Genomic DNA, 16,565 nt, shown 5'->3' on the forward strand with positions numbered 1-16,565 from the left:
CATATCTGCTTATTTCATTATGTGAACCTGGCCAAACAATACAGATTACATTCACATACCAGGAACAACATCGCTAATTTTGCATCTCCTTCACCAGTATTATATTACTCCATCTTGGAAAAGCACTGCCAGTGTTTATTCTGGTTTTACTGCATTTCATGTGCTTAAGGTTTTTTTTCGAAGCGGAGAGTGATTTTTTGCTCACAGGAGAATTGACTGGCTGCACTGATTTCAGGCGGAGATAGGGCAGGAGCAGTGAAGGAGCAGTGGGGAATGTCTGTAAAATGACTGACAAGAGGCCCATCCAAACACAAACAAGGCTTCTAAACCAGAAGGCAGTTTTCCAAATGTGTTTTCTCAGCCATGTAATACACTTGTTCTGAGGCCATGGTTTAAATAATTTCCAAATATTTTTCCACGGTATTAGAAATAGTAACAAATAAAATAAAAGGTTATGCTGCATGGGCCACAAACCACATTCTACACTTATGAATAAATAGTATAGATCCCATTGGTGAACTAACATACTATGAAGCTTTTTTTAGCTACTTCCAGCAGCTGTTTTGTGCTTAATTGTGATTCCACAGTGTTGTGTTTGTGAATTACTGAGTTGATTACAGATTTCAAAGTCTAACCTCTAAAAAGACAAGGCCTTCTCTTTATTAGAATTTGTAAGTGCACTGCTAGGGCAAACCTGCACAGTAAAGTTACGTGCTGATCAAAGACCTTCGTGTGTCCCAGTTGCTGATAGTAGTGAGCTGGCATAAAGCAAATTTCCTTGTTGAAAGGCAAAGGCTTCTCTTCTAATGATTACTACAGCTCTCTGTTAAGCCATATCAGAAATTTGGCAGCAGAACTTTTGGCTGTACTTCTTTCATATTATGCATGAGCTTGAAATTTCCTGCCAATTCGAACAGACAGCTTTGACTGTCAATTACTGTGAATTACTGTTACAGGTTTGCAGAGCAGCTCAGTAACATCATATGTTAGAGTATATTTTCCCATCTAACTCAGTAATGATCAAATAGATAGTTTTTTACCAACCATAGAGCAAATATTTGAAAAATGCAAAAGCTGCTGATGTTCTTAACATTTTAAGTGCATAGTGATTTGAGGAATATGGAACACATTTTTTCTGTGTCCTTCCTGAAACAAGTTAAAGCAATCACAGTGCCTATTCTCCACAACCCGTAAGGTCCTACATGCAAACGTTTAGGTTTAAGTAATGTTTTAAGGCAGATACATCAATTGTGTTTGTACTGTTGTACTTTGTATTTAAAGGTTAGTATGGATGAATGGGGAGTGCAGGACATGGAGAGGACAGTTATTAAGATGGAGTAGTAGACAAGACAAGACAAGACGGTAGATGCAATTGAGATATGGTACTTATCAAAGTGATGGGGGTATGGGGGGAAGTGTGTGAAGGGTGAGCAAAGAGTAATGTTTTTGAAATGTCAGTTGAGTTAATTAATATGTATAACACTGACTTTGGATTCTGCAAATGTTGTATGCATGTATGTGTAGTTTATGTGTGGTATGGCTGTGATTATGTGGTTGGTCTGTAGAAACTGTATTGTTGGCTATTGCAAAGTGATTCCCTGGTTTATGTAGTTGATCAGTGGTGTCCAAATATAGTTAAATGTGATAGTTCTATTTTTGATTAAGACAGCAAGTTTTTCAATTGTTATGTGGTGGAATATTTATATTAACATTGTCAATATTAATATATTAATATATTAATTAATTAATATAATAATCTATATTAATATTGTTCTTTGATTTCCAATTTGTTAGTATGGTTTTCTTGGCAATGCTTTGCGCTGTGAGGTCTATTGTGTTTTCTTTTGTAATGTTGATCCCAGATGTATCTCCAAGTAGGCAAAGTAAAGGGGAAAGTGGGATGCTTCTATTTAGAAAACAAGATATTTCCTCAGTGATTTGTTTTCAGAAGTGCTTCACTGGTGTGCAGTCCCATATGGCATGTATGTAATCGTCTGGTTTATTTTGTGTGCACTGTGTGCAGATGTCTGATTTCCCGAAGCCCATTGTATATATCCTATGACCTCCGTAATGAGTTCTATTTTTATTATTTTGTATTGAATCAGGTGCGTACTAGTGTTATTAGCTTTGAGGGACATGTTCATTAATATCTGTCTAAAAGTCTTCTCTAGGTCGTCTTCCCATTTTTTACAAGGTATGGTAATTGAGGAGTTGGATTTGGATATTATTTTATATATTTTGGATAAGACTTTAGTTGGTGGTGACATATTTAGTGTCATGATTCCCCCTTGAAGCAGCGTGCTCTAAGCGCGAATGCACGAGCACCTGCTTTTCCGTTGTTGACCGTAATGACATCTGGACACGTGTGTTTTGTTTATGTTTCTGTCATGTCTCCTCCCTGTTCTGTCATTGGCTGGGATTTCACGTGGGTCTGTATTGCTCTCAGCTGCTAGCGGTTTAGACGCTGATCATGTCCGCATATATACCGCGCCCCAGTCTGCTGACACGGCCGGCCAAGCTCCGCCCGCGCCCCAGTCTGCTGACACGGCCAGCCAAGCTCCGCCCGCGCCCCAGTCTGCTGACACGGTCAGCCAAGCTCCGCCCGCGCCCCAGTCTGCTGACACGGCCAGCCAAGCTCCGCCCGCGCCCCAGTCTGCTGACACGGCCAGCCAAGCTCCGCCCATGCCGAAAAGGTTCACCTGGTAACCTCAGAGCCTCAGCCTCCCTGTTCAGCTGTGGACGTCGCTCAGCCTCCCTGTTCAGCTGAGGTCGTCTCTCTGCCACCCTGCTTCACTGAGGACGTCGCTCAGCCTCCCTGTTCAGCTGTGGATGTCGCTCAGTCTTCCTGTTTAGCTGAGGTCGTCGCTCAGCCTTCCTGCTCCATGGCAAATATCGTTCCCCCCTTCTGCTTTGAGGAGACCCACACTCCTCTCCCTGGCCGCACGGAGACCGACGCTCCTCTCCCTGGCCGCACGGAGACCCACGCTCCTCTCCCTGGCCGCACGGAGACCCACGCTCCTCTCCCTGGCCGCATGGAGACCCACACTCCTCTCCCTGGCCTTACAGGGGACTTCGCTCTGCCTTCCAGTTCAGCTGGGGACGTCGCTCTGCTTTCATGCTCCGACGAGGACGTCGCCCTGCTTCCCTGCTCTGCCGAGTACAGTGCTCTGTTTCCCTGCTCCGCCGAGGTCGTCGCTCAGCCTGCCTGCCCAGCCGAGGTCGTCTCTCTGCCACCCTGCTTCACTGAGGACATCACTCTGCCTCCATGTTCCGCTAAAGACGTCGCTCCTTTTCTTTGCTTCTCTCAGTATGTCGCTCCCCCTTCCTGCTCTGCTGAGTACAGTGCTCTGTTTCCCTGCTCTGCCAAGGACGTTGCTCTGCCTTCATGCTCCGCCGAGGTCGTCGCTCAGCCTGCCTGCCCAGTTGAGGTCGCCGCTCAGCCTCCCTGTTCAGCTGAGGTCGCCGCTCAGCCTCCCTGTTCAGCTGAGGTCGCCGCTCAGCCTCCCTGTTCAGCTGAGGTCGCCACTCAGCCTCCCTACGCCGCCAAGAACACCGTGCAGTTTCCTGGCTCTGCTTGGGACATTCAGCCCAGGGGGCCGGGGCCGCCAATGAAATGGGATGACTCATGGCACTCCGGGAGGAGTGCCTTTGGGGGGGGTTCTGTCATGATTCCCCCTTGAAGCAGCGTGCTCTAAGCGCGAATGCGCGAGCACCTGCTTTTCCGTTGTTGACCGTAATGACATCTGGACACGTGTGTTTTGCATATGTTTCTGTCATGTCTCCTCCCTGTTCTGTCATTGGCTGGGATTTCACGTGGGTCTGTGGGTCTGTTTTGCTCTCAGCTGCTAGCGGTTTAGACACTGATCATGTCCGCATATATACTGCGCGCCTCCCAGCACACAACGCGGAAGATTAATATCTTAGAGTTAGTTTAGTTCGTTTAGTAGTTATAGTCACGGTCCATGTTTAGAATTAGATTAGTTCGTATCGTAGTCATAGTCACAGTCCATGTTTAGAGTTAGTTCGCGCTGGATTATCCGCTTCCAGTCCCTCGTCATAGTTCGTTTCTCGTTTTGTTTATCGACCCTGTTTTCCGTGACCACAACCTAGATTCCTGCCTTGCCCCGTGTATGCCTGTTTGCCAATTGCCTGACCTCTTGCATGTTTGTGGATTACGTTTTGGATCATGTTTTGGATTTGTCTGCCGGTCACTCTTTCAAATAAACAACTGTTCATCCTGCACTTACATCCGTCCTATCTCTGCTCCGTCACGATTCGTGACATTTGGTAGTTCTGATACTAATGGGGAAGGTCTAATGTGTTGTCTTTTATGTTGATTTTAGTGCATATAATGGATTTAAGTTGTAGAAATTCAAGGAAATGTTTTATTTTTTAGTCCATGCTTTTCGGCTAGATATGGGAATGATGAAAAGGTGTTGTTTTGTCATATGCGTTTAAGGTGCGTAATGCCTTGTCTACCCATGTGGAGATGTTTGTTATCTTAACTGTGTTTGTGAAATCAGGGTTATGCTATTTGGGAGTGTGTTCAGTTAGTTACTGAGATATTGATTTTATTGCATAGTCCATGTTCCGTATCTAGCCAAATCTCATTTATCTGACCGGGCTTTATCCATTTGATCATATACTGGAGTTGGTTAGTGAGGTGATATTGTTGAAATTTCGGGCCATCAAGTCCTCCCTGATATTTGGGTCTTTGTAAAGTGGTTAGTTTGATCTTGGAGGTTTGTTTTTCCAGTAAAAATTTTGTGACATAGAAGTTGAGTGATTTGAATCAAGAAGGGGGGAGGTTGAACTGGGATCATTGGAAATATGTAATTAATTTTGGGTACTATTGTCATTTTTATGGATGCTATTCTGCCAATGAGAGAGAGGGAGAAGTGTATCCAGTGTTTGATATTATTATTTATGGTGTTCAATAAAGGGTTGAAATTGAGTTTATCCAAGTCTGACAGCTTGGTGGATATTGTGACACCAAGATAAGTGAGGTAATCAGTTCTTATGGGGATAAGTAGAGATTGTACTGTACTTTCGGGAGTTTCATGTTGAGAGGGAGCATAGATGATTTGAGTTCCAGTTAATTGAGTAATTTGAAAGTTTGGAAGATTTTTCAATCGAGTGAATAGTTTCTTGTATTGATTCAATAGGTTTTTGTAAGAAGCGCACAATATCATCAGCATATAAGCTGATTTTGTGTTCTGTAATTGCTGTCTGGATCCCATTAATATGTACATTTAGTCTTATTGCTGCGGCTAATGGTTCTATAAAAATGGCAAATAGGGATGGAGAAAGTGGGCATCTTTGTCTAGTGCCTCTGTGCAGTATGAAACTTTGATATTAGTCGGGTTATTGATAACTGTGGCCTTTGGTGATGTGTAGAGTATTTTAATGCAATGAATAAATGATTACATAAATAAATCTATGCCTTAGGAATGTGGTGAGTAGACATTTCCAGTTCACTTTGTCAAAGGCTTTCTCTGCGCCAGTTTCATCTGGGTTAATTATTGAAGGGATAACTGTTTCAATTCTATTAGCTAGTCTTGCCTATTATTTTTGGCCTACATCCCCACAGCATGATGCTGCCACCAACATGCTTCACTGTAGGGATGGTATTGGCCAGGTGATGACTGGTGCTTGGTTTCCTCCAGACATGATGCTTGCCATTCAGGCCAAAGAGTTCAATCTTTGTTTCATCAGACCAGAGAATTTTGTTTCTCATGGTCTGAGTCCTTCAGGTGCCTTTTGGAAAACTCCAGGCGAGCTGTCACGTGCCTTTTATTGAGGAGTGACTTCCGTCTGGCCACTCTACCATATAGGCCTGATTGGTTGAGTGCTGCAGAGATGGTTGTTCTTCTGGAAGGTTCTCCTCTCTCCACAGATACACACTGGAGCTCTGTCAGAGTGACCATTGGGTTTTTGGTCACTTCCCTGACTAAGGCCTTCTCCCCCGATTGCTCAGTTTGGCCGGGCGGCCAGCTCTAGGAAGAGTCCTGGTGGTTCCAAACTTCATCCATTTACGGATGATGGAGGCCACTGTGCTCATTGGGACCTTCAATGCTGCAAAGGTTTCTGTACCCTTCCCCAGATCTGTGCCTCGATACTATCCTGTCTTGGAGGTTTACAGACAATTCCTTGGACATCATGGCTTGGTTTGTACTCTGACATGCATTGTTAACTGTGGGACCTTATATAGACAGGTGTGTGCCTTTCCAAATCATGTCCAATCAACTGAATTTACCACAGGTGGACAATCAAGTTGTAGAAACATCTCAAGGATGATCAGTGGAAACAGGATGCACCTGAGCTCAATTTTGAGTGTCATGGCCAAGGCTGTGAATACTTATGTACATGTGCTTTTTTGTTTTTAATAAATTAGCAAAGATTTCAAACAAACGTCTTTCACATTGTCATTATGGGGTATTGTTTGTAAAATTTTGAGGAAAATAATGAATTTAATCCATTTTGGAATAAGGCTGTAACATAACAAAATGTTGAAAAAGTGAAGCGCTGTGAATACTTTCCGGATGCACTGTAGAGGGTCAAGGGGGTCTTTGTTGGGTTTTAGGTGAAGTGATATACTGGCAGTATTCATTTCTGTCGATAGTGTCATATTATGTTTAATTTTGGATACTAATCTGTTGATTAGTCGTGCCAGGATGGTCCAGAACTGTTTGTACAATTCTGCCAGAAAACTGTCAGGACCTGGTACTATATTATTAGGCATGCTGTTAAGGACATTATAGATTTCTTCTGGTTCCATCGGTTTATCTAAGGAAATAGCTTGTTCTTCAGTTAATTTAGGAAGTTTTATATTATTTAGGAAATTATTAATGTCTTCTGTGTCTGGATCTGCATGTAATCAGTATAGGTTTTGAAAGAATAATCTAAATGTATTATTAATTCCCTCTGGGGTTTGTGTGGTTTTTCCTGCTGAGTTTTTTCTTTATTTCTTTTTATGAGGTTTGCTAGGAATTTTCCAGATTTATTGTTATATTCAGAGTTTTCATGTCTGAGTCTTTGTATTAGGAATTGGTTTTTTTCATTTATGAGGTCATTATATTCTAGTTTGAGTTTCCTTAATTCCATTTCTGTGCTTTCTGTGGGGTTGATTGCCATTAAGCGCTCTAATTTCTTAATTGTTTGTTCTAACCTATTTTCATATCATTTGTCCTCTGAGAATGGCTTTCCCTGTTTCCCATAGTAGCGTTGATGGGGTTTCTGGTGAATCATTTATTTCTATGATGGATGCCCATTCTCTTTTGATAAAGCTATCAAATTCCAGATCTCTGTGCAGTGCTGTGTTAAAGAGCCATCTAAAAACTGTCTTCTGAAGGTGATTTCTATTCCAGGTGAAGGATACAGGAGCATGATCACTGGTTGTAATAGAATTAATTTTGTGATTTATGTAGCTGGTATTAATGAGTTTCTGGTTAATCATCCTATTATGTTGGAAAAAAGTTACATCCATTATGTTATGGGTCAAAATGACTTCCACAGTATAAAAACACACAAAAATAGCAAAGAACAGCTTAAAACGGTAAACCTTTTTATGGCTTTTCCGAGACAAGCCATAAGAAGAAACATTGGCATACAATTTCATGACCTTAAAGGAAAGTAAAAAAAAATCAAAGAGAAAAATAGAGGTTAACCAGTATTTCAGACATCTCATATGTGCAAATGGGTCAAATTGACCCATAACATAATAATAGGGTTAATCAATGTGATAATCAATTCAAGAGTGTGTGGGTGTTCCAGTCACCAACAATCGCCAAGTCCAAAGTCAGACATGTATTGCCTTATTGTTTTGGTGGTGTACCAGTTCCAATTCTGGGTTGATGACTGTGTTAAAGTCACCGCTAATTATGATTGGGGAGTCCGGTAAGTTGGAGATATGTGTGAAAAAGGTACAGAATGCTGAGGGGTTGTCTCTATTTGCTCCATATATATTTGCTATGGTTATCAGGGTGTTGTTGATAGAGATGTTTATTATGATGTGTCTACCTTCAGGGTCGGTAATAGTAATGTTGTGTATGAATGAGGTTTTTCTGTTTACCAAAATTGCTACACCTCTCTGTTTGGTGTTGTAGTGGGCAGAAGAAAATGTGGTTGAATTGTGGAGTGTGTAGTTTGTGACTGTCTGATTCTCAGAGATGCGTTTCTTGAAATAAGCATATATCTGCGTTATGTGTAGTGAGATGCTGTAGTACTTTGTTTTTTTTAACCTGAGAGCCAATACCACGGATGTTCCGAGTCAGGAATTTGATCGATGTCATGTTTTTGGGAGATCTCTTGCTGTGTTTATCAGTGGTGTATTATAGTTGTATGATGATGGGTAAGTGTGAGATGATATGCTAATGGTTTTATGTGGGTGTTACTGTGAAGCCGCTAGGTTACTTGTTGATGTTACTGTATTGGGTTGTTTTGTATGTAAACATGGTGGTGTACATCTAAAATATAACACAAGGGCATGGACAAATAAACAAAGAACAACAATAAACAACAGAGGATTAAAGGTGGTGAAAAGCTTCTTTTGAATTAAACCTGACACTGATGAATCCTACCACCTCCTGGCTCAGCTGAAATCTTTGAGATGTGAAATATTTTTAAGGCATGTCTGATATCATGAAATGTTCTGTGATTTAGAGTATGTCAGAATGAAGACCATTTATGAGAGATGAGGAGGAGAAGAAAATGTGAGAGTGATATTTGAAATGTTTTTTCTAATATTCATCAACAGAAGTGAACCTTTACTTTCTTTCTCAGACTCTCCTTCTTCGTCACTTCACCCACTGAGTAAATGTTTGTTTTTCTCTCTCTCCTGCATCTATGATATCTCTGCATTCCCCCCATAAACACCCCCACCCCCCAGACTCCCATGCACACTTGGTGTCCAGAATTTGTTGTTAGTTTCAGAGGAGCTATGAGGGTAATGTACTGTATCTGACAAGTAATGGAAGCTTGTATGTCAAAGTTTAGCACTATGCAAATTATCTCATACTTGCCTCAAATTCCAGATACCTTGTAAATATCTCAAATATACTTGCTAATCTGGTTTCTAAGGCTGTTATAAATTAAAAAATAAAATATTGTTATTAACAAAAGTACATTGCAAAGCTAAAAAAAATTAGTAGTATGTGTAACTAGTTTGTAGTTATAAGTTTCTCATAAATGTTTACTACATTAGCCTCATAGTTAAAAAAAAAAAAAATCAAACCTAAGACTAAACATTTCAGGTATTATTGATTACATTAGAGGCAAAACATTAAAAAAAACAACAACCCTATGATAGACAATATTAAATGTAGTCAGAAAACAAGAAAGAAGTCAAACTAGTCTCAGTTTTAATCTTCAAAAGAAAACTCAACACAAGTTCAGGCCGTTGAAGTTTCCTCCTAGGTATATTATAGGTCTGGATTAAATGAAATCCTCTGCAGCTTGGATTTCCTTCCAGCTGTTTAGTATTCCTCTGACTGTGCTTCACGGATAGTTTTCTTTCATACAATTTCTGTCACCTTGAGTTACCCTGAAGCAATACAAACATAAAAAAAAAATTGGATAGAAGTTCCCATGGAATAGTATTGTAAGCTCTCTTTTCTCTTTTTGTCTCTTTCTCTGCAGCCCAACGACCCCGTTACAAACATTTGCCAAGCCGCTGATAAGCAGCTCTTCACATTAGTGGAATGGGCGAAGAGGATACCACACTTTTCCGACCTACCTTTAGATGACCAGGTCATTCTTTTACGAGCAGGTACTGTACCAATATAATCACACAAATATAAGGTGTATTTGATTGCTCTTGATGAACAAATTTTTACTTGCTTGTTCCTCAATATTGTACAATAGCTACATAGACATAATCATACAGTATATAACTGTACATGACATTCACGTCCTAGTCTTGAGCACTCAGGTATTTGGAACAGTACTGGCCACGTAAATAAGCATATTTTGTGTTTACTACAAGATCTTTCCAATTCTATCCCCCCTTTACTGCTTAATCTCATAAACTGGAGGCTACAGTCTGGAGATTGCTTAGGATGGTACTGCTTGAAGTACCATGGAAATGGTTTTGGACATCAATTCCACATGGACATTCCGCTGTGGTTGCTGGGACTACGGTTGCTGCGATGGCCTTAGGACTGCAATGACCACATACAATTTTGCACTCAAGTCTCCTTTAGTGAACAGTGGACTAGTTCAACAAACAGACTTCATATAAAAACCATAATGAACTTTCTTTTACTTTCTCACTATCCGTTGTTACCCAGATGAGGACGGGTTCCCTTCTGAGTCTGGTTCCTCTCAAGGTTTCTTCCTTTTAACATCTTAGGGAGTTTTTCCTTGCCACCGTCGCCACCGGCTTGCTCAACTGGGATAAATTCACACACTTAAAATCTCTATCCTGTGTTTATATATTTCTGTAAAGCTGCTTTGAGACAATGTCTATAGTAAAAAGCACTATACAAATTGAATTGAATTATATATTTCTGTAAAGCTACTTTGAGACAATGTCCATTGTTAATTGCGCTGTACAAATAAAATTGAATTGAATTGAATAATAGGCATTTTGCCGTAATCTGTTGGACATTCAGCACACACAATACTGTCATTGAGAAGAATTTACCCTATATCTGTACGTTCCATATGGGAGGGAACAGCCTAGGGATGAAGAGTTTTTAGTCAGCGTTTGAACAATGTAATTTTATGAAGTCCTTTATTTTGGACGTTAAAGCATAAATAAGCTTTAAAGCATTAAAGTTAATAAGCATAGTATGTAAGAAGGCAATCCCATAATTCAGCTGAATAAAACAGTATTCTATAAAACATAAAGAACTAAACTGTCTGAATAATTTTAGAAACATAATACAAATACGTTGTTTGATGAAAATCTGTATGTCAATGTTTTAAATTTTGAAAAAATCTGATATGATCGCGTTGTAATGCATGATAAAAATGTAGGTAACAATGACTGTTGAGGGAGCAAATGTGTTTATTTGTTCTCATGCCACATGTGTTCCGCAGGCCTGAGGTTGTCTGAGGACACCCGGCATCATTGCATGCTATGTGTGCATGCTAAGCTCTGACCTTGTCGGAGCATATTTAGACTTGATCTACGTTTGACACATTTAAAACAAGCAAAGCTGTTCCCAGCTTTTGTTTACTTTCTTGACAAAAACATGTGGTTACCTCAAATATCCACCAGCATGTATTGTCTCCTTTTTGTCTTTTCTCTTTTTTCTGTTCAGAGACTCCACTGAATGCTGCTTGTCTCTCTTGATCTCTCACAGGGTGGAACGAGCTCCTCATCGCTTCTTTCTCACACCGCTCGATAAGTGTGAAAGACGGCATATTGTTAGCAACAGGCCTCCACGTTCATAGAAACAGTGCACATAGTGCTGGAGTAGGTGCCATTTTTGATAGGTGAGTGTCTGCTGCTTTCACATCTTTGCAGTAGAAATTAAGAAGTGTGTGTCAGTTCAGTTCATGGAAAGCGTAGAGGTTCCCAGGCTGTTGGAAATCACTGAAGTAAAACGGTGTTGGTTTCAGTGCATCTCATTATCTCCCACACGCATTGCTGCAGCCCAGTTTACACACACACACACACACACACACAATGCAGTGTAATGTGTTAATCCTACATGGCGATGGGAAGCCTGGAGTCTATCCCAGGGGACCTGGGACACAAGGTGAGGGACACTCTGGACAGGGTGCCAATCCATCGCAGGGCACAATCGCTCACACATTCGCACACCAATTCACACACTATGGACAATTTGGACATGCCAATCTGCCTACAATGCATATCTTTGGACTGGGACAGAAAATCAGTGTACCCAGAGGAAACCCCCGAAGCATTGGGAGGACATGCAAACTCCACACACACAGGGCAGAGGTATGATTCAAACCGCCAACCCTGGAGGTACAAGGCAAATATGCTAACAATTAACTAAGCCACAGTGCCCCTATTATTAAACAATATAAGCAAAATAATCAGCACCTTCTGTAATCAGTGTTCATACTATAAATTAATTTATTAAACCTTAATTAACATGTTCGTGTTTGTTAACTGGCGAAATTCAGACCTGAGGCTGAAAAAGCAGGTTTCAGTGTGGAGACACGTATGTGTATGTGATCAACATATTTGTATTTCAGTTACATTTAAACAAATGTCAATTAGTTTAATTAAAATATGTGTTAAATTACTTTATTATTTTGTCAACCTTGCTTATGATTTATTAAAGCTGAAATTCATAGTTAATGTCACCTAATGCAGTAAACAATGTCATTTACACTAAGGTACTATAGGTGAATAGGGTCTCTCTTGTTTTTAAACAAAAGATATTATAATCACTCCAGTTGATTGCTAAAGTATTTTTTTTTTTTATTGGACATGTTTTTAAAAAATGTAATTTTTTATTCAAATGAGACTTGGTCTGATTAAATTAGCATAAATTAGCATAAATAATGCTAAAATCAAGTGTTTTGATGTTAGAATTAAACTTTTTGGTGTGTTTTTTTCTTTATGGTTTAATCAAGAAAATACCATGCACTGTTTGAGAAATATTTTATACCATTTTTGCAGTCTCACATAATTCCAACAATAATCAACATTTTGGGAATCTCCTCTATAATATCCTTCTAATTAGGAATAGGAATCAGCAAGTGAAATTTTATGAATGCAGGTCTTCTGAAACTGAGATTATGGTTCTCAATGTAGAAAAAAAACAGATTTTGAGAAAAATGGTTTTAAAAATGAAGAGTGGTTTCATGTCCTTCCACTCTTGTAACTGTGGTTTGTGATGCTTATAAAGGAAATTGACATGTATATATCATAATGTGAAACAAGCTTTCAGAGATATATGACATGACGTCATTATGCCAAGTTGGCAGCACTTACAGCCTTCTTCAAAGTTGCTGTTTAAGAGAAAACATGTTGTAGATGCAGTTTAACCAAAAATAACTGTAAAATGCTTGACATGACCAGAACTCTAATCTCTAGCTGTAGTCTCTTGCCTGAAGGCAGTGCTTCTCAAACGTTTTGGGCAATGACCCCTAATGGACATTAGTAATTTACGGAGAAGCATGTGGAGAAGGACTGGCAAGGCGAGTGGCATCATCCACACACTCCCTGCGTACCTTATGTAAGCTACATCTGGAAGATTTAAAAGCAACATTCCCTAGATGTCACATCAGAGCCAAATCATCCCATTTCATCAGGTTTCCTAGTTGAACAGTCAAATTTTATACAACGATGTTAAACACACTGACAAGCTCTCTTTCCCTTAAAACTTTCCACCATCATGAAACTTTTCATTATCATGAGCTTCCCAAATCGAAACTCTGATCCTACACTCAAGTATTTATTAATCTAGAAAATTGGTATACAAAACAGACCTTTCAGTAGGTTTGAAGGCTACAATGAGAGGTTTTTAAAATTCAAACCCTAACTGTAATAGGAAAACCGTTTAGTGTTAGCATTCAATAACGGTCTGAATACTGTCAAACATGCACAGACTACAATAACATGCACCCTATTCATTTAAATGTTGCTTACTGTACGTGACTCCCAGTAACATGTTAGCATTTCCACTAAATGTGAATCCAAAAGTAGATTAAAAGATCTCAAAGACCAACAAATCATGGATTTTTACAATTTTACACTTCCTGCCCTCTGCTGCAAACACACCGGCTGCATTGTTTAACAGGTTGGAAAGCTCTCTTCTGATATATTTATGACTTTATGACCGATTTATGACTGCCATAGATCATTATCTGTGACTTTTAGAAAATGACTCTCTGAAGGACGTTATTTGGTGTCTCTCTAGATTTATAGCACTTTTACATTAGGTCACAAGGAAGAGTTATGTATATATGAGATCATGTTTCACTTTACATATGAAATCTGTCAGTGCCCTTGTTAATTAAATGTCCAGTCAGTCTACAGCAAAAAAAAAAGCCATTGCATGTGCCTTAATGGTTTTGATACTGATAGGGGATGAGGAGGCATTTTTATGTCATTCAGTGTGAGGCATTTTTCTCAGTATTTGTGAAAGCAAACTCATCAGAAAAACTGGAAAGGTTACTATTGCAAAGTTACACTGAGTTGCTTTTTATTGGAACAGAGTACTGACAGAGCTGGTGTCTAAGATGCGAGACATGCAGATGGACAAGTCTGAGCTTGGATGCCTGCGAGCTATCGTTCTTTTCAATCCAGGTACAGAAACACATACTCACATATGTACATACACACGGTTATAGATATTACTTGTTTAAAAGGAAAAACATGGTATTTAATGAATTCTTTTCTTGATCCAGTGCCTAGAAACCTAATCTGAGAAAACTATCGTGAATTGCATATTGTATAGTGAATGTGCTTTTTAATCTGCCTCATTGTATAAAATGAAAACACTTTACCCAGCATCCATGATCGTTTATTTCCTAACACAAAAACATAGTTATGACATCCTCAATGCATAGTGAAATCTCTTACCTCATACAAAATAAAAATGGTTTTAACATGACATCATGCAGTGTATGACCTAACATACATAATGTATCTGATGCACTGATATTAACCAACTGATTCCTGAAATATGCCATAACATGTCATGTTCTAATATCTTCCCCTCCCACAAATGTAGACTCTAAAGGCCTGTCTAACCCAACAGAGGTGGAGGCACTTAGAGAGAGAGTTTACGCTTCACTGGAGGCCTACTGTAAACAGAAATACCCCGATCAGCCTGGGAGGTAAATATACACAAACCTATTTCTCTTGTATACAGTATAAAGCTATTTCAAAGTTATTTTTGAATATAGTCTACTTGAATGTAATGAAAGTTATTCATTAGAAATTAGAAATGTTGATGGTTTTGATGTTGGTGTAAATATTAATCCTTGAGGAAGGTCACGTGTAAAATCCCTGTAATAACAGTGAAAAAGACAATGAGGTTTTTTTTTTTTGTTTGTTTGATTACACTTACTTAAGGGTGCTTTCATACCTGTTAGTCCGTCATTTCAGAGAAAAACTTGGTTTGTTTCTGTTTAGTTTAGTTCATAGTGCACAAAATAAAACAAAATGTATGGAAGTGGACAATATTCAAAAGCAATTGCTAACTGTATTTGCAATTGCATTTCCTAATTGTGGACGCATAAATTGTGACATAATTCAAATGAAAATGCAAATCGTGTATTACCGTTTGCATTTTCATTTACACGAACGTACAGTTTCTGCCAAATTTGCAGTTGCTTTTGAATATTGTCTGCAAAATTCTTCACATAAAAAAGCAAGAAACTTTGCCTGTGGTATGTGCAGGACAGAAACCTTACTCGCAAAGCTCCTTCATTCATTGCTCAGAAATAAAGTGATGGGGACTAAAGAGTAAAATTAACCTTTGCTGAAATCACAACACAGAAATCACAAGAATTACCATACAGAGAACAGAAGCTGACACTAAATAATTTATTAGATAATTATATAAATAATTATTTTTATAAATAAAAACATTTTGTGTCACATCAAGCTTTTGTTTTGTTTGTTTGTTGGTCCAAATACTAAGAACAAATTGCATGCTTTGACTTTCAGTTTAACTCTCAGCTCAGTTTAGTAGCCCACAACCCAAAACACACATGTTTAATTCACGTCCTGCAGTGCAGTTTCTGTGTTCTTACATGCCAAAATGAACCTCACTGAGGCAGAAAATGTGCAAGTGTTTGATTCAAATGGAATAAACACTGCATATGTGAAAGCACCCTGAAGAAGTACAACCCCAAGTCCAAAAAAGTTGGGACTCTGTGTAAAATGTAAATAAAAAACAGAATGCAATGATTTGTAAATCTCATAAACCCATATGTTATTCACAATAGAACATAGAAAACATATCAAATGTTTAAACTGCGTAACTGTACCATTTTAAGGGAAAAAAAATCAATTTCATGGCCGCAACACGTCTCAAAAAAGTTATGACGGGGCAACAAAAGGCTGGAAAAGTAAGTGTTACTAAAAAGAAAGAGTTGGAGGTTAATTGGCAACAGGTCATTCACATGATTGGGTATAAAAAAGGAGAATCTTAGAGAGGCAGAGCCTTTCAGAAGTAAGGATGGGCAGAGGTTCACCAATCTGCGAAAAACTACATCTACAATTTGGAACAATTTCAGAATAATGTTCCTCAACGTAAAATTGTGAAGAGTTTTAATATCTCATCATCTACGGTACATAATATCATAAAAATTTTCAGAGAATCTGGAGAAATCTCTGTGTGCAAGGGACAAAGGTGAAAATCAGTATCGCATGCCTGTGATCTTTGGGCCCTCAGGCAGCACTGCATTAAAACAGGCATGATTCTGTCATGGAAATCACTGCATGGGCTCAGAAACACCCCTAGAAGTCATTGTCTGTGAACACAGTTCACCATGCCCTTCACAAATGCTAGTTAAAGCTCTATCATGCAACGAAGCTATATGTGAACATGATCCAGAAATGCCGCCGTCTTCTCTGGGCTAAAGCTCATTTAAAATGGACTGAGGCAAAGTGGAAAACTGTTCTGTGG

The 16,565-nt window shown here is 39.2% G+C and overlaps 1 protein-coding gene across 2 annotated transcripts in view; it reads left to right on the forward strand.

Annotated features, from left to right (window-relative positions):
* Nucleotides 1-16,565, forward strand: part of rxrab (retinoid x receptor, alpha b) — a 66,160-nt gene that overhangs the window by 43,760 nt on the left and 5,835 nt on the right. For both annotated transcript variants that reach the window (XM_017452338.3, XM_017452339.3), the window contains 4 exons: nt 9,637-9,766; nt 11,307-11,439; nt 14,142-14,233; nt 14,661-14,766. In XM_017452338.3, the coding sequence (XP_017307827.1) occupies nt 9,637-9,766; nt 11,307-11,439; nt 14,142-14,233; nt 14,661-14,766 (461 nt within the window). The remainder of the gene's footprint in view (nt 1-9,636; nt 9,767-11,306; nt 11,440-14,141; nt 14,234-14,660; nt 14,767-16,565) is intronic.

This window comes from Ictalurus punctatus, chromosome 22 (assembly GCF_001660625.3).
Source record: "Ictalurus punctatus breed USDA103 chromosome 22, Coco_2.0, whole genome shotgun sequence".
NCBI classification, from domain to species: domain Eukaryota; kingdom Metazoa; phylum Chordata; class Actinopteri; order Siluriformes; family Ictaluridae; genus Ictalurus; species Ictalurus punctatus.